Source organism: Channa argus, chromosome 1, assembly GCF_033026475.1.
Source record: "Channa argus isolate prfri chromosome 1, Channa argus male v1.0, whole genome shotgun sequence".
NCBI classification, from domain to species: Eukaryota; Metazoa; Chordata; class Actinopteri; order Anabantiformes; family Channidae; genus Channa; species Channa argus.
In genome coordinates this window covers 25,983,041-26,009,759 of record NC_090197.1, presented here as the reverse complement: position 1 = coordinate 26,009,759, position 26,719 = coordinate 25,983,041, and the positions used below count along the sequence as shown (strand labels likewise).

At 38.0% G+C, this 26,719-nt stretch overlaps 1 protein-coding gene across 5 annotated transcripts; it reads left to right on the top strand.

The window, feature by feature from the left end:
• Window positions 1–2,446: 2,446 nt before the first annotated feature.
• Window positions 2,447–25,773, top strand: atat1 (alpha tubulin acetyltransferase 1). 5 transcript variants are annotated; one of them, XM_067509815.1, is made up of 13 exons: window positions 2,447–3,047; window positions 3,387–3,447; window positions 4,638–4,729; window positions 5,050–5,107; window positions 5,218–5,331; window positions 6,603–6,704; window positions 11,937–11,982; window positions 12,313–12,358; window positions 14,039–14,113; window positions 15,143–15,356; window positions 20,738–20,823; window positions 21,637–21,721; window positions 23,585–23,828. In XM_067509815.1, the coding sequence occupies exons 1-13, from the start codon at window positions 2,956–2,958 to the stop codon at window positions 23,690–23,692; spliced, it is 1,179 nt and encodes a 392-aa protein (XP_067365916.1). In that variant the 5' UTR covers window positions 2,447–2,955; the 3' UTR covers window positions 23,693–23,828. The 5 variants fall into 5 exon arrangements, with proteins under 5 accessions (XP_067365916.1, XP_067365905.1, XP_067365897.1 ...); XM_067509796.1 differs by lacking the exon at window positions 12,313–12,358 and having other exon boundaries at window positions 2,450–3,047; window positions 23,585–25,773; XM_067509804.1 differs by lacking the exons at window positions 5,218–5,331; window positions 12,313–12,358 and having other exon boundaries at window positions 2,449–3,047; window positions 23,585–25,773.
• Window positions 25,774–26,719: the final 946 nt, after the last annotated feature.

Genomic DNA, 26,719 nt, shown 5'->3' with positions numbered 1-26,719 from the left:
TTACTGTACATATTGTAACTTCATTTGAATGAACTGAGTGAACTCTCAGATGTTTGTTTAACTCATAATCTCAAATTGAAAGAAAGTAGGAGCTACTCTGGTTTACAAATTCTGACAATAAAAACTTGAACATTTAGTTTAAACTAGCTTAAACATCTTTATATTAAATTATAAAGTTATTTAAAAATACAAGCTGATTCCACAAAATTCCTGATGATTTACAATGCATTGATTTAGAACTAAACTTCCAACTGCCTAATTAGACATTTAATTTCAGTTGACTATTGCTTTAAATACATTAGAAAATTTAAATATGAGTAGTTCTTCTTTATCAGTATTTAATTTCTTTAAAGTATTTAGTATTTAGTTTATTTGTTCCTTGTCACTGTTTTTTTTTGTTATTGTTTCACGCGTACATCCTGTACAAATAAAATTGTCTGCGCCTGCCAAACTAATATCTGATGTCCTGTTGCAACTGCTCCTCAGACTATGACTGTTACATCTATGACTACTGTTAAAACAACAAACAGGTATACAAAAGAAATGGAAAAACCAACATCAACAAATGTGGAAATAACGTGTTGTTCCACAAAAAGCATCATCTATAGAGTTACCTTTGAAAGATTTGTATAAAAATTTTATTAGAAAGATGGTCAACCAGGTATTTGATTGTAAAATGTGCACCTGTGGGACTGTGAGGCCACAGCCTAGCATATGATTCACATTGATTGATTAGGGTGCCTATTCAATATCTTTATTAACTTTTATTTCATTTTCTTTTATTATGTCACCAATGTATAATGTCAGCTTGTTCATGTTACTACTGATACCAGTAATACTTGTAGCATACCTAGATGATGATTGTTTTATACTCATGGGAAAAGCACAACGAAAGTATTAACGAGCAATACATTTTAAAATTATACTATACTAAAAACCATACTATACCACTTAATTATATACATTATACTATAGATGATATAATTTCTGGACCCTGTGATATTATGAAAATCTTGCAGTACTAAACACGTTCTTCCTCAACATATATTCACTTGTAGCACCACCATGTGGTTATACTGGTTGCTAACATTGTTCTGTGTGTTGGAATGCAACACAACACAGTGTCCCCTAACATTCTTATAAGTTAGATGTGTTAAAATAGTAAACCTCAGCTGCAGAATTAATTATAGAACACATAACAGACAGTGTCAGCAATAATTTAAAAAATGGTTTTACATTGCAAATTATTGCACTGTACTGTATAGTGGTCATACTTCTAAACTTGTTTGTATGTTTAGATACAAAATGAATTAGCTACTGTTGCCATCTTTTATTAGATATTATTTTACAATAACAGTTTTTAAATGAAATAGATGTGGCTCTGGTGCAAGAACGTTGAGTATTTGTACACCAACCCCACAGTTGTTGGTTTTAACCCCGGCTCCTCTGGTCACATGTCAAAGTGTTCTTGAGCAAAACAATGAAACCCAACTTAGTTGCTCCCTATCAGTGTGTAAGTGTGTGTGTGATGAATGGATGAATGAGAAGCAGCGTAAAGTGCTTTGAGCACCAATAGTTAGAAAAGGGCTATATTAGTGCAAACCATTTATAAGTCTGTCCAACTGAACCATTAACATACTTACTCATACTGTAGCCAATATTATCATTTAGAAAGATGGTGGAGGCTGTTTTCTTTTTTCAAATTTCACAATAATGACCTTATATCACCTTTTATGAAATGTATTTAGAGCATGGTATATTTATTTATAGTAGGTTAAAAATAATATAAAATAACAGTTCTGATCTAAGCACCACCGAGTTGACTCAGCAGAAGAAAGCAGTGTAAAGGTGTGTAGTCTGATGTGTAGTCTGATCTAAAAATATATTTATTGCAAATAAATGATTATAAATTATAATAAATAATTTATATAATTATATAAATAATAATTATAATAAATTATTATATTGTGATAATTGGCGTAATGTCACAAAGCAGCTAATGGAACCCCTTTAGTTTCCTAAATAGCCTGCTGCTATACCTTTTACTGACAATTGGAAAGTAATGAGGAATGTGATTCAGTTAATAGAAGAGCAACACTAGCAAATTATTTATTCAAGTTGCAACAACATTATACAAGCGACATTAATATGTAATTTTACATCACAGAATTGCGTTTTTGCATTGAAGTGCAATTCAAATGATACCAATACGGTAACTGGCAAGATAAAAAGTCAGTTTCCCCTAACCCAATAAAATTATTGGTATTGTTTTATTTATTATTATTGGAGGAGGAGGACGACGAATAGCGTAATTGCTCATTTGCATACAGTGAAGCTCTCCTAGCAAAGTTGTAAATCAAGGCTCCTTTTGTCTTCTGCCATTGTACCGTAAAATGACAACAACGTGTTCATTAACAACTGTGGCGAAATCATTTTGGGAAACAGCTGTTAGGTGTAAAGATTTAGTTTTTCTCCAACAACTTTTTGTCTTGCTGTGAGCCGTTAAAGGAGATGATAATTAACGTCGCATTAGTTCTGTAGTCATAGAGCAAATTGAAGCAGCTGACTCTTACAACCATTACGGTTTACGTTGCCAGGGAGCGTCTCGTAGCGAGAGACACAATGGAGCAGTAGTACCGGTGTAAATAGCAGGTGCCGGTCCTTTTAACTTACACAGAGCATTATTCACTGTCGCTCGAATTCCGTCTATGCAACGGTGAAATGGTACTTTCAGCGGGATGTTAGTAGCTAAATGCTAGCTAACTTTTGTTTTTTTTTTTCTTTTTTTGCGCTGAGGAATCAGCTTGATACGTGAGATAGCTAAAGGCTATCTAGCTTAGTTATTAGCTAGCTAGCTAGTGCAGCATCATCTTGAGCCACTGGGATTGGCTGTATTCCGTCTGCTTGATATTAGGCTACGATATCGCTGTGCAGCTCATCTGCCTGAGAGGTGATATGGAGTTTCCTTTTGATATAAACCACTTATTTTCCGAAAGGGTCACCGTGTTGGACCAGAACCTTGTTGCAGGTCGTAAAACAGCAGGAAGGTAAGTAAACGTAATCATCTGATTTTCCCTTTTCTTTTTCAACTTACGGCCAACAACCGCTTCAGAGACATGCAATTCCAAACCCTATTCGGAAATCTGCCAATTTAGGCGGTGTAGAAGCGTTCAGAAAGTGGGTAAAAGTAAAACACCTGACCAAATGTTGTCTTGATAAAACATATTCACACACATGGGCTACCTAGGGTCCTGCATGTAGTTATACTATGGGAAAGATGTAGAGGAGGAAAGCAACTATAAATACAAAAAAGCTCTTTGTGTTGTTCTTTTGACAATTGGTCTTTATTCAGCCATATTCTAACATTACTGTATTCAACTTTGTAGGCCGGATCTTCAAGCAAACACAGCCACAGTTATTGATGAACTTGGGAAAGCCTCAGCAAAGGTGGGTTTATAGGTATGGGAGTTACTGACATACAGTTTTTATAGATATACAACCAATGAATATTGATTCCTGTAACTTCTGTAACTACACAGTTACAATGACTGACTGGACACTACTGCGAGTCCTGACCTTTCACTTTTTCTGTGTTGTATGGCATTGAGCATTATAATGTTGAATGTACCCATTGTAATCTCAGGGCTACATGACTGGATCAATGACTTGCTGAGCTGTGAATATGCTCTGTCTCTTCTCTTTACCATCCCTGTGACTGTACAAATGGTTTAGGCCACACTTGGATTTTTTCCTGTATAGTTATCTGCTATTGATATATTTGTTCTAAAATGCATCAAATTATGTCTTCTGACACTTGTCCTTCTATTGCACAATTGCCCACACCTCTATATAATTGTACTTGGACCATAACCTCTTCTACACCCTGTATATTGAATCCGTAGCATTGTTCAGAATGTCTTGCCATCACTGTCAGATTTTGCACTATTTCTAAGTTCTAAATTAAATTGAAGCTAATGTGTGGCAATTGCTGTTATATCCTAAGTACAATGCTCAAATCTCAGAAGTCCTATCCACTGAAGCGCACATACAGCTGACACTGGGAAACATGGCATCAGAATTAAGTCAAAATGTCAAAAGTCTGATTAATATTCTAAGCAAACTGGGGCTATTAAATGTTTATTTAAAGGTGTTTGTTTTTAGAGTCAACATTGGGGTGCTGCTAGTGCTGTTGCCTCACACCTAGAAAGTTGTAGGTTCTCCCTGTGCTTGCATGGGTTTCCTCTGAGTACTGTGGTTTCCTCCCACAGTCCAAAGACATGCATGTCAGGTTAATTGGTGAATCGAAGATTGCCTGCGTGAATTTGAGGACCAGTGGTTGTCTCTCTGTGTATGTCTGTGGCCCTGAGATAGACTGGCAACCTGTCTAGAGTGTACCCCACATCTTGCCCGATGATGGCTGGAATAAGCTCCACCCCCCCACGATCCAAATAGGATAAGCAGTGACAGATATTGGATGTATGTTTGTGTTTAGACAACATTTAATATTTTGAAATTCTAATTTTAAGCAGTGTATCTGCACCATTATTAAAAATTTTGTAATAATAATGTTGTAATTATAACGATAATGGTGGTTCAGTTTTGTACCCATCACCCATGTGAAGTAATGCTTTCCACAGGCTCAACAGCTTCCAGCACCTATAACAAGTGCATCCAAGCTGCAGTCCCAAAAGCATCAACTCTACCTGCTGAAGGATGGAGAGAGCAATGGGTACATCTTACACATACACACACACACACACATACACAGATAGTGAGGACTGATCAGCTTTTCAGCTGAACCTGCTCAGCTCACCAGCACCGAGTCACACTGTACTGTGGTTACAGTTAATGTACTGTACTATTGAAACATAAATGAGACTACTGTATGTTTAATTCTCTTGGCAGCAGCTTGCTTTAAATAGCCCAAATGAAACACTAGCTTGATACTTGTGTTGTGAGAACTTATTCAGAGTTTTGCTCATTACATTTCACTCAATTCTTCTGTATATCACAATCCAACCATGCTGCCTATTCTTCTCCCGTATACAGAGGACGCGGTGTGGTTGTGGGATTCCTCAAAGTTGGCTACAAGAAGTTATTTCTGCTGGTACGTCACCTATTTTCTTCAGTCTATGTTTTTTTTTCAGGTCACCGATTTTATATATGTTTGAACTTCCTTTGTTAGTTGTAGTTGTGTACTTGTTGTACTCCCCACAGGACCGACAGGGTGTCCACATAGAGGCAGAGCCACTGTGTGTTTTAGATTTCTACGTTGCAGAGAACTTGCAGCGACATGGCTATGGGCTGGAGCTGTTTGACTTCATGTTGCAGGTGAAGCATTCGGGCCAAATGACTAGACTTGGTGTAGTGGAGGGTGTTGTTAGTGTTATAATAACTCTTTCATCCACTTCTCTTCAAAATATGAGAAATATGTGGGCTTGACTGCTTGCCAAGCCAAATCTTGTGATGAAACACTGATATGAAGGATGTTGTTGTGACTGCTCAGACCCTTTGTCTGCAAAAAGAAGGGTGGTTCCTGTTTTCCTCCCTGCAATTACAGTGAATATACAGTATGAAGTTTTTTTTAATGATATTCTTAATTATAGCCCAACCAAAATTGGATTCTTGAGGCCAGTTGCAATATCTGCATGTTATAGTTCAGTCCAGAATTTTACAAACTCTTGCACTTAAGAACAGTTAATATACAGTGTGAAGTTTTTTTAAATGATATTCTTAATTATAGCCCAACCAAAATTGGATTCTGGAGGCCAGTTGCAATATCTGCATGTTATAGTTCAGTCCAGAATTTAACAAACTCTTGCACTTAAGAAAGGAAAAACAAGTCTATACACCAGATTTTATGTTACCATACATTTTTGCAAGTAACTTAAAATATCTGTTTAAGCCAGAACAAAGGTAATTTTCCCACAGGTAAACTGGAACATTTTTATTTTATTTCATATTTTTAATTCAACATCAGAATTCCGGTGGGTGAAAACTTTAGAACTTTTCAAGTTCAGTGTTTTATAAAATAACCTGAGAGTCCTAGGTTTAGAAGCTTCATAAGGGACAGAACTTTGGCTATATTTTAGGGTCTCTCTTTAGAGCCACCATTTTTGCCCTCATTGCAGGAAAATCTAAAGAAATCAGCAAAGGCATTAAAGGAGTAGAGGTATACTGACGCTACAACAACATGTGGCTCAAAGTATAATAACACGTGAAGAAGGATCCTGCTATGTTTGGGGCAAACTAGTTTGACACTGCTAAAGGCAAACATGTTTCTACCTTTTCCACAGTGGATGCAGGGTAAAAAGCCTGCATCCCCACTCGAAAACAATACACTTAGTGGTCCACACAAAATGCTAAACACTAAAAACGATAGTACCTTTGCATAGAAAACTATTAAACATTTGTACAAATATTTCTATGAAGAGTTTATTTTTAGCTTTTTATGGTTCATCTGAAAATTTCAACTGGACATCAGGAACCTTGAAAAACCTGTAACACAGTAATCTCCTACTCATAATACAGATTAAGTCTTCAGTTCATTGCTATGTGCTGCTTATCATGTTATCCATACGTTGTCTCTTTATCCACTTTAGCACAAGAATCTAGAGCCGGTGACGATGGCTTACGACAGGCCCTCGCCCAAATTCCTGTCTTTCCTGGCAAAGCATTACTGCCTGACAGAAAGTGTTCCTCAGGTACAGTCTGCAGTTTTTGTGTTAGTGATTTATTCTCTCACAAAACAACTCTGACTTCCCGTTGTACAAAATAGTTCTTTAATAATTTACTTTTTCTCAGAGGAGCAAAATAACATGTTCTGTGATCTTGACAGTGTGAAAATGTCTTCTATCTTGTCACACACACACTGTAATTTTTATAGTTATATTTAGACACCAGCTCTACCTCTACTTTTAACTTTCTCTGAAATGCACATTCTAAAGGTGCATATACTGGTAATGAGTCATTAAAGGAAATACCGTATTAGACGAAGATAAATGATGAAGGGAAACATAGGAATGGAGTTGGTAAGAGATGAGTAAAAAAATCAAAGTCTAGGGTAGTGCAAAAATTCACTTATTGTGTACTTGCATACATACATAAAAACATAGTTAAAAAACAGTTAATATAATACTGTAAATGATATATACTAGGCACCATGACATTGATTAGATAAATCAGGAAATCTATTATAGGGATCGGAGGCTATTCATTCTAAAGATTTTCTCTCATTTGGTGATTGGTGGACTCAAACCATGCCAGTCTTTTTTTTCATTTACAAATGGAAAAAAAAAACAAGACTGCTTGACTGGTATGTTTTCTTTTTTGTTTGTTTTTTTTTTTTCAACAACTGTATCTGCACCATTTACTTTGTCAATGCAACCACAGAGGGGCGCAAGCCAGTGTCTTCTTGTGCCAGTTCTAAGTTTGGATGAATGCAGAGAGCTGTGTCAGGAAGGGCATCTCATGTTAAATGATTGTCAAATTAAACATGCGAAACATGACTTCCACACCGAATCTGCCTTCCATAGTCGTGGCCCGGGTTAACAACGACCGCCACCGGTGCTGTTGACCTACAGGGTGCTAGTGGAAATGGTTGAAGGAGAGGAGGAAGGTGTGTTCGTAGACATTGAGGGAAGAGGAAAGCCAGGAGGGCTGATGACTTGTAGGACTGAGAGTGGGCACTTTGAATGTTGGGACTATGACAGGGAAGGCTAGAGAGTTGGTTTACATGATGCAGAGAAGGTAGGTGGATATACTGTGTGTCCAGAAGTCCAGGTGGAACGGTAGCATGGTTTAAAGCAGGGTTCAAGTTTTTTTTACCATGGTGGGGATGGAAAGAGAAATGGAGTAGGAGTTATCCTGAAAGGGGAGGAATGTAAGAGCGGAGGTAGAAGCACTCAGGTTGACTATATCTTATGTGGACATAATCTGAAAGAGATCAGTGACTGCAAAGTATTGTTAGGGGAGAGTGTAGCCAGACAACTGAAGAGAGTAGTCAGGCCAGTCAGGTAGTAGTAGTAGTAGTCAGGTCAGGAGAGTAGTTGGCCAAGGCCAAACAAAGAGCATATGAGGATTTGTATGTTAGGTTGGACAATAAGGAGGGAGAGGTGGATTTGTACAGGGTGGAGAGAGAGAGTGAGATGGGAGCAGTGCTTTGAACAGTTGATGAATGAATGAGTGAAGTGAAGAGGACGTTGAAGAAGATGAATAGCGGAAAGGCAGTTGGTCCTGATGACATACCTGTGGAGGAATGGAAGTGTCTAGGAGAGGTGGCAGTAGATTTTCTGACTAGTTTGTTTAACAAGATATTGGAGATTGAGAGGATCCCCGAGGACTGGAGGAGAAGTGTATTGGTGCCCATTTTTAAGAACAAGGGAGATGTGCAGAGCTGTGGCAACTACAGAGGAATAAAGCTGATGAGCCACACAATGAAGTGGGAAAGAGTAGTGGAAGCTAGGCTAAGGGCAGAGGTAAGCATTTGCGAGCAGTAATATGGTTTCATGCCTAGAAAGAGCACAACAGATGCAGTATTTTATTTGAGGATGCTGATGGAGAAGTACAGAGAAGCTGTGCTGTAGGTGTGAGACGGGAGGACAAGGTGGAGGTGGGTCTGCATCAGGGATCGGCTCTGAACCCCTTTTTGTTTGCTCTGGTGATGGACAGGCTGACAGATGAGGTTAGACAAGAATCTCCGTGGACTATGATGTTTGCACATGACATTGTGATTTGTAGTGAGAGCAGGGAGCAGGTGAAGGGAAAATCTAGAGAGGTGGAGGTCTCTGGAAAACAGAGGAATGAAGCTTAGCTGCAGAAAAACAGAATACATGTGTGAATTAGAGGGACCCACGTGGAACAGTGAGGTTACAGGGAGCAAAGGTGAAGAAGGTGCAGGATTTTAAATACTTAGGGTCAACGGTTCATAGCAACAGAGTTTGTGGAAAAGGGGGAAAGATTCATCTACAAGCAGGTCAGACAATGGAGAAAAGAGTCAGGTTTGTTTTGTGATAAAAGTGTATCAGTGAGAATAAAAGGAAAAAGTAGTCAAGATGGAGGTGAGACCAGCGATGTTGTGCAGCTTAGAGACAATGGCACTGAAGAAAAGACAGGAGGCAGAGCTAAAGATGTTGAGGTTCTCTTTGGGAGTTACGAGGATGGAAAGTATCAAGAATTAATACATCAGGTGTCAGGGACAGCTCATATTGTGAGGTGGTTTGGACATGTTTAGAGGAGAGACAGGAGGTCTAGAGGAAGACCAAAGAGGAAATTTATGGATGTTCTAAGAGAGGACATGAAGTTAGTTGGTGTGAGAGGAGGATGTAGAGTATAGGGTTACATGGGGGCACATAATTTGCTGACGCACCCCTGAAGGGGAAAGCCGAAAGGAAAAGAAGATTTCATTTCAATTTTTCACGTTAGGGGTGACTGCTCTGCAGGAAGTAGAGCAGTCAAACAAACAAGTCCAAATCAATGTACACACTTAAACACATTTACCAACCAAGTTTAACTAGCTAAGCTAACCTAGCTTCCTTAAGGGCCACATCATGTTCCCAAAAAATAAAACAAGTTTCCTTGTGAAACAATAGAAAGGAATATACATTCTTGTTCCTAGAGATGATTTATTTTGAATTGTGACCTGTTTACAACAGTAAAATTATGAGACGGGCGACAGTGGTCTGTTTTCTCACTATCTTACTTGGGTGACGAGGCACCCTGTGGCAGAAATGTGTACTACCTCCCCAAACAAACGTTCAAACAAATGAAGTCTTAAAGTTTTCTTTTACATTCATATACACATACAACATGACCACACCTCGCAGTGCATCGCAAGCACTGAGTTCATCAAATCAGCCATAGAGTACAAAGACAAAAAGAAGTATCGGGAACATCAAGGTGTTGAATCTATTTCTGAAAACCCTGCCCTTTCTGGAAAGCAAGCCACATTAATATAAAGTTTTCCTTACAATATTTACAAAAGCTATGAAATGTCAATTACATGTAGAGGCACATTTATTGATTGATGGATTGTCCTTTTGGCTTATCCTGTGAGTTCAGGGTTGCTACAAAGGATCATTTGTCCACATGTTGATTTGGCACAGTTTTTACGCCGGATGCCCTTCTTGATACAACTTTTCCCAATTTCTACTTTTACCGGCAATGCATAGCTCTGGATGGGGATGGGCTGGGGTTTCAGGGTGTTGCCCAGAGACACATGTGGTCGGGAAAAGCGGGGCACAAACCTCCGACCCTATGGTAGAAGAACCTAAATGTAGACGTATCAATACAATTTGGAACATTTAAATCAAATAAAATCAGGGCAGGCTTGTAGAGTAAAAGTATGTTTTAACAAGAGTTTTACAATATTTTTTTTAAGTAGTTTATTGAATAGCTTTGGGGTCTAATTGCAAATGCACTTTGCGCCAAGTTTTCAGGAAAACATAAAAAGCCCAAAAACAAAAAGGTCTGTCTAAGGATTTAAAGCAATGTACAGGGTCATAAGAGGTTAAATAGTAAACGTATTTAAGTAAAAATACATAGATTTGTGTCTGATAGTAATATGAGGCAGTATGACTTAATTAAATTAAGTGGATGCTTTCCAAAGTTACAGTCTTTTAAGTACAAAGACCCTCATTGTGTTACATTCTCTGCACTACTGCACAATACTGTTACAGGCCTAACACAAAGAAAACCTTTGTACTAAAATAACTCCAACTTTGGAAGATATTTACTGGATTTGTCAACTTACATTGTTCCCGTAACCCAAACTTCTCCTGTTTAATTTGAGAAACAATGATGATAGATAACTTTATTAATTCCCAAAGATGAAACTTGTTTAGTCATCAACACACAACAGCAGGGCACTACACAGCCACACAACACGTAAAGCAGCAAAGACACAGCTTGGGCTTCATTTATCTTGTTGAAGCAAATTTTTCTATCATAGTATGATTTGAGCTTTAGGCGTGAGGCTAGAGTTAGAGGAGGATCAAGGAGTTTGTTCTTTATATCCATTATATACCTCAGTTTCAGTAATTCCCTGATGTGCATCCACAGACTACTGGTCAGTGATTTTAATCAGTTTTTGTCTGCTGCTTTTGAGTGTTTGTGGTTTATTTAATCTTAATTAATTATAATTTAATCTGTTGTCCAGCCTAACAAATCACACACACACACACACATATACACACCTACACACACACACACACACACACACACACACACACACACACACACACACACACACATATATATATATATATATATATATGTTTGTATATATGTTTGTATATATGTTTGTTTGTATATGTTTTTTATATATATAATAAAGAGAGAGAGATTGTTTAAGAAAAATTAAGATGGGGGAAAAAAAGACAGGTGGCATGGGCTCCAGCCACCCACGACCCTGAATGGGATAAACTGGATGGATGAATGGATGCAAATGAATGGAGAAATTCTTTAAGAAAACCAGCTCCATAGTGCAAAATAGCTGAGTTTGTGATGATCATCAACATTTCAATAAATCCATAATCTGAAGCAAACAGCTGAAACAAAGCAGTAATTGTTTCCAAAGGGGCTTGTAAAAACGATTGGATTAGGGTCTGAATGCTTGCCGTAATGATGGTTTTCAGTTTTTGATTTTTTATTAATTTGCTAAATATACAATACAGTAAAGGCGTAAAGGGTTTGTAATTTCTAATGTGACTGTTTTTATAACTTTAAACAGAATATATGCCACTTCAAATTAAATGTTAACCCGTGGAGTACTCACTGTAATGCATTGTTCAAGATCTAACGAACAAAAACGTTTCCTTAATGCCATTAATGGTATTTTTAATATAAAAAAGGGTAATTCACATGTATCATGCTGCTTATTAATGCCTTTAGACTAAGGTCAGTTTTAATTAGCTTGTCTTTGTTTTGATTCTACCCAGGTCAATAACTTTGTTGTATTTGAGGGCTTCTTCCTCAACAGAGCAGGTAAGGCTTTTACTTTGACTTTACCGGCTCAACCTGTGTTTGGTTCGCATTTTTGGAATTCCATATCAACCTTAAATCTGATTACCTTTGTTTAGGTGCCGTGAAGCTGCCCACTTTCAGAGCACCCAAATACTTTTGTGTTATCAAGTTCAGTTACACAAAACATTTTGCATGCTACAACTTTAAATAACCACTCACTTGGCATCAGAAAATGGTCACCCTCCATAGAGAGATGTACTGTAAGTCTACAAATAAGAGGCAGTCAACCCTAGAAAGGTGATTTGCTTTTATTCCAGTTCCAAAATCTTCTGTTTTACTAAACTTTCCCAGGCTCACCCATCTCTCCTCTGACGGCTCAGGGGATGTACAGCTTTTTGTAAGGACTATTCTATCTTTTTTATTTTCTCATAAATCCCCAGCATCTTATCCCACTTCATTTGTCCCACAATTAGATCCATATTATGTGTATTATGCTCTTGCCCTTGCTTGTATTTATTCTATCCATAGGTACAATATATGTATTGTGTTACAGACAATGGCATATAAAGAACCTACCTCCCTAGATGTCAGTAAATTCACAGAGATGCACAACCTGTAGACCACCTCAAACTCCTTTAGACCACACCTTACTGACAGGAAATAATACTTGCCTGTTATTCCCCCCCCCCCCCCCCCCCCCCCCCCCCCCCCCCACAATGTCTCTAAATGTCTGTCAGTTCGTTAAAAGTCAATAAGGTTGTTTATGTGACATTCATATAACATTATTATAATCACTGTAAACAGTGACCATTGGTAAGAAGATTGGTAGCCTCTGCACTGAGCTTTGCTGTTTGCCACCGGCTTGGAATTGAATGCTTTAATTGCTTTATAGCAGAAAACAAAAAGTAAAGAAAGATCTGCTCGCAGCTATTAGCTTACAAAACAAGCCTCCATGCAGACGCACACAAAATCACAGTTTAATACGTCTGTGAATCCTATAAGTTTGTTTTCAGACATATTCAGACATATTGAAAGACCACGTAGATAAAGTGTCATGGTACTCTTAGCATTTTAGTATGTTTACGGGTGACTGTGGTGCAGGAGGTAGAGTGGTTGTCCACCAATCTCCAGCTCCTCTGGTCACATGTCGAAGTGTCCTTGAGGAAGACAACGAACCCCAACTTTAACTTTAAATGACTAAAACCCACTTAATTGTCTCTACTGGCTGTAACACCTGTGATTCCAAAAGCTTTTGCCTTTATCAAAGAAATACCTTTTTACAGTTCGAGCAACAGCAACAACAACAGTGAAGCTCTGCTTCATGGGACATGGGACAAAGCCATGCATTTTGTACCAATAATCACAGTAGTATACAGTAACATCAGTGATATTGATATTTACCAACTGCAATTACAATGTAGGTTTAGACATATTGTTTACATTAAAAATGTACATACAAGCTACCGTATTTCTTTTTAACTGCAACACTTTCTCCATTTCCTTTGTAATAAGTACCAAATTATATACAGTGCCCTGAAAAGTATTAATACCACTTGAAACTTTTCCATATTTTGTTACCTTACAACCACTAATGTAAATGTATTTTATTGGGATTTTATGTAATAGACTAACATAAAGTGGTACATAATTGGGAAAATGATAACTATTTATTTCACAAATAAATATGGCTGGTGCTTGAGGCTGCCAGTCATTTTCAACAGGGTTTAATTTATTTGTTTCAAAGGCACATCCCTCAATTTGATAAGTGTGACTAAAACAGCATCTAGGCTAAAACCCTATTTGAAACACGGGCTAAGTATCGAACTCGGGTATTTAGATTGGTAAAGAAACAACTGTGAACAAGAACAACTATTTCCCATGGCTAAATAAAAGATTGCCATATGTTTAGTCTTTGAATGATAATGTCACAAGTTGTCCATATTGTTGACTTAGGCTTTCATAGCCAGTGTTCCAGCCTTCTCCATTTGATAAGGTTATAGTACTGGCAGAGGAAATACTGTTCTTTTCTTGTCATGTACAGTTTTTTTCCTTTGGCTAATTTTGTTTGTCTCCGCAGTGGCCCAGTTGAGAAAGGTTCCCCTAAAAAAGCCAGATGGAGAGATCAAACCGTACTCTGTAATAGAGAGAGAAGGTAAACATTCATTTCATTTGGCCACACACATCGACAATAAACACATGGTGAGGAAAAACAGTGTGTCCACACTCTAAACACTTGGTGTCCCAAATTTATTCGGGTTATTATAGTTTTTCTGGTAGTTTGAGACACTTTTAGAGCTTTTACGTACAACCCCAGAGAAATGTTACTGTGTAAAATGTAATTAAAAAGAGAATGCAATGATTTGCAAATAATTTCAATGTGGAAGCTTAATTGTTTTTTCTAACTAAATCAGAGTATTTTCAATTTGATAGCAGCAGTGTTTAAAAAATGTTGTGACTTGAACAACAAAACAAAAATAGTATAAAGCAACATATCATAATTAATGAGATTAATTGGCAAAAGCTCATTGGCCTTGATCTTTAGACCCTCGTCCAGCACTGGGCTCTGGTAGCGGCCTGGTAGCTCAGTGGGTAGAGCAGGATGGAATGCAGAAGTTGCAGGATCAAATCCCATTCTACCCACCAAGCGTTAGACACGAGGCTCTGCCCTGTGGCTGCCCACTGCTCCCCACAGGGGGATGGGTTAAACGCAGAGAAAGAGTTTTCTTGTAACATATACATGCAATATGTATACAGTATATTTACATTTACATTTAGTCATTTAGCAGACGCCTTTATCCAAAGCGACTTACAAGTGAGGTACAAGGCAAGCAAAAAATCTAAGTCAAGGAGAAAACATCAAAGCAAAGTCCTATCAGAAAAGTGTTCACAGTTCACGAGATACAAGTGCAAGAGATTTAAGTGCATAGGAAAATGCGGAAGAGTTCAGTTTACAGCTGTTTTTTGAATATTGGGAGAGAATCAGCTGAGCTCAATGACAAAGAAGTTGTTCTTCTTCTAAATCAGCAATTATGTCTGTACATTTAATATCCATTTTGCTCTGGTGGCCATTTTGGAACAGCTTGTTCTCTTTGATTAGTCACTTATAACATTAGTTGAGACAAACGCTTCTTTCAGTTTGAATTTAAATCAAGTCACAATATATAAGTCTTCTCCAATCCAGCGGTACGTCAAGAGCAGCGGGCTCTTCCTTGGCCGTTCGCTCCTCCTCACTCTCCCCAGCGGTTGGTATCCTCCCAGTACTCCCACTCCCTCAGCGTGGGATCTTCTCCCAGCAGGGCACCTGCTCAAGCCGCCCTAGCTTCTGCCCCTGGGAGCAACAGGGACCAGAACCCACAGTCTCCTCAAATCGAGCGCTGCAGAGCAAGAAGAACCAGGTAAGAAGCAGCAGTCCTAAGTACAGTCAACTCTAAGTACATTTTGAGCTCTCACTGTGATCTGTGTCTGGATAAACCATCCTAAAAAGAATTTTTATTTAACTTGAAGCAGGATAGAAATGCTCATTTAACATTGTAGTGGAACTGTAGACTGTACAGTGTGTTAGAGTGTAGTATAGAGTGATGAAGCTGACACCTGTATGGAAATGAAAATGTGGGAAAATGTTTTCTGTCAGTCCCCACTGTACACAATATGAACAGATAGTATTTAAAAAAGAACTTTAGTGGCTGTTACTCTGTGAAGGTATATGCCAGATCTGCTTTTGAGTGCTCTGATTCTACTTGGCAGCTGTTTTCGTTACATACAATTTCCCATAGTTCATTTATGAAATAACTCATAATTCCTGGGCATACCATGTTATACTCCCATGTCATGTTTGGTTGTGTAGAGCTGCCTAAGTACTGAGTACTGTACAATGAGAATATAGGCCTAATTGCTGATAGGAATGCCTGGGTACAGATTATGACACAGTAGAATGCAGAAACATTTTAGTTATTTTAATAAATCCTGTATCATACACAAATGGTTTAAATTCATCTTGATGATCTTAGACATTGTCCTTATATAGGCATAAATTCTGATTTTAGAGTCCAAAATATTTATTAAGACATGTTTTGCTGCAGTCCACAGCCAGTTATGGTGTGAAGCTGGATCTGTCTGTCTGAGCTTCTGTGCCAAACATACAAATAAAGACTTACTCAATTTTAAAGCCCTAATAGCTGATAGTACAGATCCCTCGTCAGTGTTCTTAGTTTACCAAGTTGAACTGGGTTTGGACCCCAGTAAAAAGTCTCCTCTGAAAGTATTGGAATTGCAAGTAAACATTTGGATAAAAAAATAAAACATGAATTTGAACAGGATTTAGGTTTTAATAGATGGTTTTCATGTAAATCAGAGTAATAAAGTAATATTTTGGTTGCAAATCCATTGTTTTCAATAACTGCACCAAACCTATGACACAACCAAATTCCAGATGAAGGGGCAGCTGTGTCTCAGGAGATAGTTGAAGATTCAGTCTCTAGCCCCTCCTGTCCTCTGATAAGACACTAAACCCACGTTGCTTCCTGGGGGTCAGTCTATCAGCTTGCATGGCAGCTCTGCTTTTATTGGTAAGTGTGTGAATGGAGGAAGAAAGCAGGTAGAAAAGTGCTAGAAGAAGTCATGGGATGGTTTGCAATTTCCTGGTTTTCTGTATAAATTGTTCTGATCTTTAATAAAGGCTCAAATGTCAACAAACACAATATTTTGAAGGTGATGAACTGCCACAAAGTGGTGGTGGATAAACTAATGGCAACTGTTCTCATAACAAGTTGAACCACCTTTCTTGTTGTGAATTAGACCTGCACAACAATTAGAAGGAATTTTAGACCCTTAATCATGAAGCTCCCTCCACTGTACATCACTGTTCGGATATTGTTTTCATGTTAGAATGTGGTTGTCTTAAAACACCATATATAGTGCTGTGTGTTCTTTAGAAACAAGTCTTCCTTCATTTTATCTGTCCACAAGATGTTTTCCCAGTAGTGTTGTGGAGAATCAAGGGGGCAAACTGCAGGCATTCTTCAATACTGTTTTTGGAAAGTAATTCCTTCATTTGTGGTGTCCTGCCATGTATACTGTGACTATTCAACAAATAGTAATACATAAAAGAAGTTTAGATATAGGACCTTTAAAGGAACAGACAATATCAGATACTATGGGGCTAGACCATGTGTATATATTTAAAAAAAAAAAAGCAGAAGAAGAAGAAGAATTTTAGGAACTGGGAGTCAATGAAGTGATGCCAAGATCGGAGTAAATTGCTCTTGATTTTTTTGTACTTGTTAAAAGCCAAGCAAGTGTCTAAGCGAGTTGTGATGAAGGCATAGATTGAAATCTCAAAGTGATGCAGAAAAGTAAAGGATTTTGCTCTGGCTAGTTGTCCCAAAAAAAATAAAAGGTGGACTTAACTAATCTGTGCATCAAGTTTGAGTTCACTGTCCAGTCTCACACCCAGGTTTGTTTCTGTAGGTTTTAAATACTGACCTAAAAAACCCAGGTCAACCTGAACTTTGGTGGCATCCCTAGGCCAAAACAGCATCAAGTCTTTTTTATTGTTGAAGTGCAAACAATTCATTGACATCCATGCCTTCATTTCTTCAACGCACTTTAAGAGTTGTGTTGTAGAGTACGCATTTTTGTTTTTTAGTGGGACATAAATTCGACTATCATCTGCATAAAAGTGGAAAGAGATGCGACGTTTTTGCAGAATTGAACAAAGAGGAAGTAAATACAGGGTGAAATGAAGTAGCCCAGGAATGGGCCCTTGAGGCATTCCACATGTGAGAGATTCTGTGGAAGACTGTGCAGGTCCAACACAGGCACAGAAGCTTCTCTCTGTTATGTAAGACCATTGAGCACATATGGAACCAAAGTGGGGAAGACCTCTAGAGGAGGTGGAATCAGATCATTAGGAGATCCAGCAGGCTTCATATGACCAATTATTTCTTCCAAAAAAGTTGGACTAACAAGCTCAAACTGGTCAAAACAGCAGAGCATCTGACAGAGATAGAAGGGTCAAAACTAATGAGGGCCCGAGTGCCATACAAGTTTTCACACACTTCAGCAGAGTTCTCCAGACAGGTTCATTGAGGGACATTAAGGACAGAGGATATGGTTTTTGATAAAACATGAGGTTTGTGACAGTTATGTCAAATACAACAGGCACATGGTCTGAGAACAGGATCACAGACTTCAAGTTTAAAAACTGTAAAACCCAAGACAAGATTAAAAGTGTGACCACGTTCTTGTGTGGGATCAGACACAAACTGTACAAGATTAAAAGTGTCAATGTCATTTAAAAACCTTTGGCCAACGGCTTTTCAGGACAAAACACATGAATGTTGAAATTCCCAAGTATTAGAACATACGTCAAATATGTTCATTTCAAAGCTGTCACTATTCCTCCCCCACAACCAGATGTCCTTGGGAAGGTAAAATACCTGCAACCAAGTGCCAAAAGTTCACAAAAAGCACTGAACTCACCGACTGTCACCGACGATACATAAAGAAATCCTTTAGAATAAAGGTTTTCTTAGCTAACGATCTAGCATTGATCAGGGCTATACTAGCAGGTGCTGGAGCCCGATCCAGCAGCCGCAGGTTGTGTACGTTCACTCCGCGGCCGTGGCACTTGGGAAAGGTGAGACTGCCAATCGTTCCCCCTTCCTCTGAGCCGACCACAGGAACCAGACATCATTGTCTAACTGCATGACAAAGCCTCTCCTAGTTATTTAGTTTACAAAGTTTTCTTTAAATGGTGGATTGTGATACCTTCACACTGCTTTGTGAAGGTTGTTGATGATGTAACTGATTGTTGAACTTTCCTGACATGCTCTGTGTATGTTCTTTAGTAGATCAGCAGCTTCTAACTTTTTAGGACATTTGAAATATGTTTGTGCAATGAGTCTAGCACTTTTTCAGATTGGCTTGCTTTATTCTGTCTATTCTTTATGTTAATCTATCCTTTTAACAATAAATACAATCTTCACTGGTAAAATTCAAACCTTAAACCAAGATTAGATTAGATTAGATTATGATTGATTATAAATAGTATTAACCCTCTTAGGAGTTTTCACTTTTTAATTTATATATATAAATAATAATAATAATTGATGAAGAACTATTCACTCCTTCTAAAGTAACTCTCCTTGAGCAGTTTAGGTAGCTTTATACCTGTGTCTCGCAGTTGTTGTTTCAATCCCCGGCTCCTCCGGTCACATGTCAAAGCGTCGTTGAGAAAAAACACTGAAGCCAATTTAGTTGCTGCCGGTGAGCATTGGCCAGCTGCATAACAGCTCCCCCATCACTGTGTGAGTATGTATGTGAATAAGAAGCAGTGTAAAGTGCGTCCCAATAGTTAGAAAGGTTTTTACCATACACTCCAAGAGATATTTAATGACCAATGAATTTGTATAGATCTACTGACCTCTGCTTTTTCTGCCGTGTTCATTTGTCTTCATAGTCTAAATTTGGCCCACAATAACAATTCTCCAGTAACTGGACCTTCAATGTGGATTACTTTGAGTACTGTTTTCAGTGTTTTCTTTTCTCAAAAAAGTCAAACTAACCATAATTCAGTGTTGTAAAAAATAAAAATTGAAAACTTCAAAGGGCGCTGAATTAAAAGGCGATGTACATTTTTGATATTTCTAGATCAAAATTCTATAAAATAAAAACTGCCTTTCTGAACTCTCATATTCATATTTTAATGTCAGTGTTAAGCCAAAAACAAATGAATTGGCCCAAACAACGGTCCCAAAACCTCTGATGGGGACTGTATACTATACCAGTTTAAATGTCTTACTATTTATTGATGTTAAAATGTCCATGCAGTACTTAATTCCCGTTGTAAATGAGGTGGTGGAGTAACAAAGTGTGGGGGACCAGTATCAGAGCCAGGTTTGCTCAGCCTGGCAGAGCAATGCTAGTTCAGCACAAAAGATGCAACACTTTCTCCTGGTTATTTGCTCTGCCTGACAACAGTTTTCTAAATATTGTCTCTCTCTCTGTCTTCCCCTTCCTCTTCATTATTTTTTACTTTACCCATTCCACCTTATTTATCTTGTTTGATGGTCTGATCATACTTGGACAGTTCCCTTAATAGATCCCAGCTGGGCTACCATTGACCAGCCTCTGACTTGCACTGCAGCTTCTTCCCTTTAAAGGACTGACTGTGGTGTTTTGGCTTGATAGATAGGGTTTGCTGTTTCTTTGGCATAGAGCAGGGTAATCTGCTGTGTTACGATTATTTGATTCACACAAGGAGAGAACTACAGACTTTCTTAGGCCTTTTTAAATGTAGTCATTAGCTAGACAGCACAGCAGAGGGGAACAAGAAGGCTCTGTCTTATGTGCTTGCTTGTTTTAGAACCAATTAAAATTTCTGCCACAAAACTGCACCTGTGAGATTGCCTTTTGTCACACAACTGTCACACATAGGAAGTAGCAACCAGAGAGACTGCTTGTATAAAAATGGCTGCACATTACAGGTTTTTTTACGGTTATTTTTTTTTTTTTTTTCATTCTGTGGCTTTTTATTTTTTGTGTTTCCTTTTATTGATTTACCATGAATGCATTTTTCGTTATATTTTGTTACTCTGTTTGTAATGGTGTATTTTATTTCCTTTGTTTCCCCTTTTGCCTTTTCTGTTGTCTTACCTAACTGCCATTGCTTGCACTTCCATTCCTTCTATTCCTGCCCTTTCTCTTTTTTACCCTGCACTGCATATATTCGGTTCTCTTCTCATCCTCTCGCTGGCTCTTGCCATTTCTCTGGTAGCAAACAGGGTCTTGTTGCCAGATGCAGCTTGTACAGTGGGGACATGGACAGCAGAGCTGCTGTGCTGCTGGACAATCACTTTCCAGGTAAGACTCAATCAGGTTGTTAACATCTTTTTTTTAATTATTTTAAATTAATAAAGTACATGTAAATACTCTGTTCTATAAAGATTATATACATAATGCAGTACTTGTCTAAAGGATTTGTACAGGATGTTCTTTATCAATGTATCTTATCTTCCTAATCTATCTACATTACACAGAATGTCATCAGTCTGTAGCAATAACATACTGAGCTTAAAAACAATCAAAAGAGAACAAACAGTTAGCTCTTCAAAGAAAGAAGAAGAGTTGTAAAAGTGAGGGGTCAAAAATAATACAGGGTTGGGTGATTCGTGTAGCTTCAAAAAGTTCCAAGAGGGTGATTTGGATAAAAAATTTGAGTTGAACATATGAAGACAAAATCACACAAAAAACAATCTCCTGTCTCTGTCTGCTTTATCTACGCTGTGACATAACTTTTCTCAAACTTTTCAGAGATTTTCTCAAAGCGTTCCAAACAGTCCTATGCATAAACATAGTTATTTCATAATTAGACTTTCATAATTAGGCAATGTACACAGTCGTGTGCACCCACTGCACTTTATTTTGCATCCATGGTCAGTGCTTTGTGTATTCTTAACTATTCAGTAAAGCACCAGAATAAAAATATGAACCCAAATATATGTATAATGTGGCCTCGTTTAATGATTAAAAAAAATTAACAAACATTCTTCTTGTCTATGTTAATAATATAGAATAATGTAGACCCATTTATTCTCCCAAATGAATTAGGGTGAATAATCAAGGCAGCTCGCTCTCCTTCCTCATTTTTATTACTGTACCTTTTTGTCTTCTCAGGTCTGAGAACAGTGGGGGATCAGTCATACCCAACGGGATACACAGACAAACGCAGGGTGGCCAGTTTTCACACACCACAATTCAGGTATTTACACAACTACACTAGACATGTGGACATCTAGCTGTTCATGTACAATAAAAATCCCAGTGGATCTCAGTAAAGAACCATGTTGTTAGTATGCTGAGGTTATAGAGACTCAAAAAGCAGATATCATAAAAGCTTCCCAAATTTCCAACATTTCATGAGAGCATGTTCCGGCTTCTAAAGGACATTTTTCAATTCAGTTCAACTTTAAATAGAGCCAATTCACAAAGTTAATCTAAACACATTTCACCAACAATAGGAAGAAACACAAAGAAAACCCAACAAATCCCCCTATAGCAAACACTAAAGTGGTGGGGAGGAAAACTGGGTGACACACTGACTTTAACAAGCGCTCGTCACACACAACTTTCAACACTGAGCAGTCAAATAGAAATGATGTTTGCTTTTATTATAGTGACATTATTGCCAGTTTAGCACACACACACAGATCAGCCACAGTCTCTGTTGTGGTGGACAGTGGTCAGGATCTGAGAATGTAATGCTGCCTATGAATGACACGTGTCTAAACACACCACAGCTGTGGTGTCAGAGTGCTGAGCCATGCCGAGCCCTGTCCACTACAACATTAAATTAACCAGGTGCTATTAGTGTTGTGGCTGACTGGTGTTTAAACAATGCCCTTTACACAATCAGCCTCTTACCATCTGTTGAAAAAGAAAAACTAATTGGCCTGTGATCATGACTGATTCCAGCTTCTCTATGAGTCAGAACACCCTGTTTACACATGGAAACATTAATTGTGTGCTGTCCCTTGAAACAATAAAGTCTGTCCCTAATCCCATTCATCATTGCCTGGCAAGTTATGATTGGTGTGGGTCCAACATATATAAACTGTCATGTTTTTTAACCAGGTCATGGTAACAACGTGTATGTCAACATATTTAACAGCAAAAACGAATACCCAACTTTCCTGTTTAATGTGCTTTTCAGCTGCAGCACAATAAACAGCAGGTTTTAAACACTAAAAGAAAGTTAATAGGGAGCTATTTTAGGGGGAGCATTTCTACCTTTTTTACATACGTAATAGTTAAGAGCAAACACAAAAGAAGGGAAAGATGGGGTATGACATGCAGCACAGCTCCCTAGCCAGATTTGAACCAGGGAGATGGCAATTGTGCTGCAGGAAGTAGCGCTTTTAAAACATTAATGCTTTGACTAATTTTGAATAAACTTAATTTTAAAGTTCCTAAAGAGAAAACACCTAAATAAAAGATATTTGCTGTGACCACTATTTGGCCTTAAAGCTTCACCAGCTCTCCTCAGTTCACTTGCAGGAATTTGTTAGATGGTTGGCAGGTACCAAGTTCCAGCAGCTAGCCACGATGCTGCATTTTGAGTCCTGTGGAGGCCACATCTGCTGCAAGTCCTTTTTGTCTCTGCATCTGAGCATCACAAGTACCTAAAACATTTTAATTTACTTGTACAGTACAGTACAGTACAGTACCAGCAGATGTTCTTGGGTACTGTAGTTGCTGTCAGGCTTGCTCAAGTCAAACTATGCAATTCAGTCAGCTAATGTATGTCTGCATGGATGGTTGTTACAATATGTAGTTATTTTTTATCTCTAAATGCAGTTTCTAGAAATGTTTGGATACTATCCTAAATCAAAATGAATAAACATTTTTAAACAACATTTAAATTTTTTTAAAGATTTGATTTTTAGATTTTAAGATTTGATATATATTTTTTGCACTATTTACAGTTTAAAAACAGTTCATTGTAAACCGTTGTGAAAAGCATATCCTTGTATTCTCTTATTTTATTTGTATTTTACACAGCATGCTAACTTTTCTGGAAATGTTTGCCCTCTGTCTTTATGTACTATTGTGCCGCTTCACCCAGATCCCAGGCTCTCTCACTTCCTCCTCTGCCCGTGTCCAAGAAGAATGGGATCTGCAGTCAGACCTCCTTAAAGAGCAGAAAGACACACCAGGAGGATTCTGGTGTTGAAGCGAGGAGTGCTGAAGAGATCAAGGTGTTGGACTTTCCACACTGTAACGCACAAAGTGTGGTTAACAAGAGACATTTGTTAGAGAAGGAGAGCAATAGAAGCCAAGGAGACTGGTCATGGACTTTAGGAGTGAACTGTTACACCACCCAGTGGGTAAAGCAAAAGCAGGAATACAGGAGCACCCAGCCCTGGTGATCAGGATTTAGTTCTTCAATGATTTAACATTTTTGAAATGTTGTAAAAAAGCAACAAAAAGCTCTTGATTTAGTACCAATTTCTAGAAACGTTCAGTAATTTCATATGTGCTGAAGCACAATGTTGGTATGACCTTTACAGATGTTGATCTAGATTATTTTTGTAAGAAAAAGGCAGACATGAATTAAAGCAACAGTGAATTGAGAATGTTTCATTGTAGAATTATAGGAAAAACACTGGCAAACACTGTGAAATTAGCAAGGGGCTTTGTGAACAATTTTGTAATGTTTGTCACAACACAGGTAGTAGTAGTGGTATTATTGCAGTCAAGGAAATCGAAATACCAGTAAGAGGAGGCAACATGTACTGCAACCAAAGAACATACTGCAAGCTTTATCTGAACTCAAGCTTTAAAGACTCTGCACTGCCCGCTCAGTAGATAAGACATGTCCTCTTGAAGCTTAACAACTAGTCAAAATGACAATAAACACCTGTGAAAAACAGTGAAACAGATTATTCTGTAGACACAAGCAGAGATTGTTCATATGTTTAGAGGTATGTAAGAAGGAAGGAATTCCATTTCTCCTTTAAGCTTTCTTTTTTATTCTCTACAAAACCTCACTTTTGATGAGTCAACAACAGAAAAGTCTTTAAGCGGACAGTGAAAGTTTGCAGCATATGATTCACATTATTGAATCTACTTCCAAAGATGGAGAGAGATTTTGGAAAGACAGTGGGATGCAGGCAGAAAGAGATTATAGGCCTATAGACAGAGATTGTGTATTTTTTTAAGTTGATCCCTGTTTAAGGCAGTGTTTGTTATTTACTATAAATGCTCCACTGTATATAACCAAAAATTTCCTGACTTTAATGTTACAGCTCAGTCTTCCTGCATTGTTATAAATTTTCATGAATCGCACTTCTGTTACACCTCAGACTAATTTGCTTCATGATGAAAAGACCTTCCAAATAGTCCTACCTGCTGCTAACCATGAAACAGCTTTCTTCTGGAAAAGCAGTGTCAGTAAATGCTCTTGACTGTAAAATGTATTTCTAGTATTCCAGAGTGGAGGCAAATAGCCAAAACCTCAATCTCCAAAGCAGTACACTACACCATTGGCTTAAGTGAGAAAGTATTTATCTTTCATGCTTGAGTAAAGTCCACCTGCTGCAGTTGTTTAATCTGCAAAGCAAACCTGTCATTATAGTCCAAACAAAATGAACCAAAGAAGAAGTGACAGAATACATATTAGCTATGAATTGGGAAATTGAGCCCATTAGCTGCTGGAATATGGTAATTCTGCAGGGGAAAATTACTGGAATGTATAAAATGGAGACTATTAAACGGTTTGATGGAAACCACAGGAACCAAGCATCTTGAAGTGAACCAAACCAAGAAACAGACACACTTTTTTTTACAGTAGACACCAGTTTAACCAGTACACTTTTATAGCCCGTGTTCCCACTGTTCCTTCATTTTTGGTTTGTTTTGGAGGTTTATTTTAAGTAGAGAATTAGTCTCAGAAATACGATTCAAAAACATTTACAAACAAGGTGAGAGGGAGCATTTAGCTCAAGTTGCTCTCCTTTCTGTAAGTTCATAAAAAAGACATGTTTTACTTAAGCAGGTCCTTAGCAGGGGCAATGTTCTTGTGCATTTTGGACGGCAATAAAACACAAAAACAAAAACACTTTTCCTGAAAATTATTCAAGCAACATGTTGTATGCTTACTGAGTGAGGTTCTCTCTTTGTCAGTGATCCAGATTCTTGTGGCTGCTTATCATCATAAGACAGTGGACCACTGCCCAAGAGGAGAAGTCATTAAGCAAAACTGGGGACTGTTTTAGGTCATTCATTTTTCAGTTGTTTAGCATTTCTGTGTGTTTGCTGTGCATCATTTTGTGTCTTTTATTGAGGTTTTTTAAATATTAATAATAACTTCAGTGGTTCTGGGCTCATGGGCCCCCTGACTTCTTTGGCCCTTGCAAGATAATTCGATTTCAGTTGCATCTCACTGTCTTTATCACCAAGTTGCTGCTTTTTTTAATTATTAATGTGGGGGGTTGTCTGATAGTTGATTCTTTTAGAAACATAACACAGTTCATGTCTCTAGGACCTGGAAGTGTCTGTTGTTAATAATATAGATACATTCTTCCTCCTTAAAAGTGTAATACCTTATTCTATTAAGAGCAACATTTAGGACAAGACTGAACTGGGCACGCTACATTTGCTCAGGTTTCCCACCCACCTTTGCCATTTAAGTAACTCAAATAGTACTTTGACCTTTTCAGCAAAGATCTTGTTCTTGCTGAACTTGTTTTTCCTTTCTGTCAACATAGGAAACACAGCCTGAGCTTATTGGACCATAGAAAGCTGCTTCCAAGAAGGATGTTTAATGAATAAAAAAAGAGCTGCATAGTTTAACAGGTCCCTTGAGTGAGGGAAAGGAAACTGCCTGGTCTGTTTTGTAAATTCTCAAGACAGTTAAACTAAAGCCTAAAGCCAAATAATATGTAAAAATTGGAAAGGTTAGCTTATCTGCTTTTTTGTTTTCCAAAAAGTGAAAAAATGCATACTGATCCTGGAGACAGCTTAGTTACCTGGACTGGAAGCAGGGGGAAACAGCTAACCTGGTTGTCACCTGTGTTCAAACCAGAATAGACCAACATTGAAGTTACTCATTACCACACTGTATCGTGTTTATTATGCACACAAACAAATCTGGGAAAAAAAGGTGAGTTTAGTAATTTCTTGACAAACAAGTTTATCCATCCATGTCGTGCTCTTTAGCAGCATTGTGGTTATCCTTTAGGATTATCATGTTCAGTAA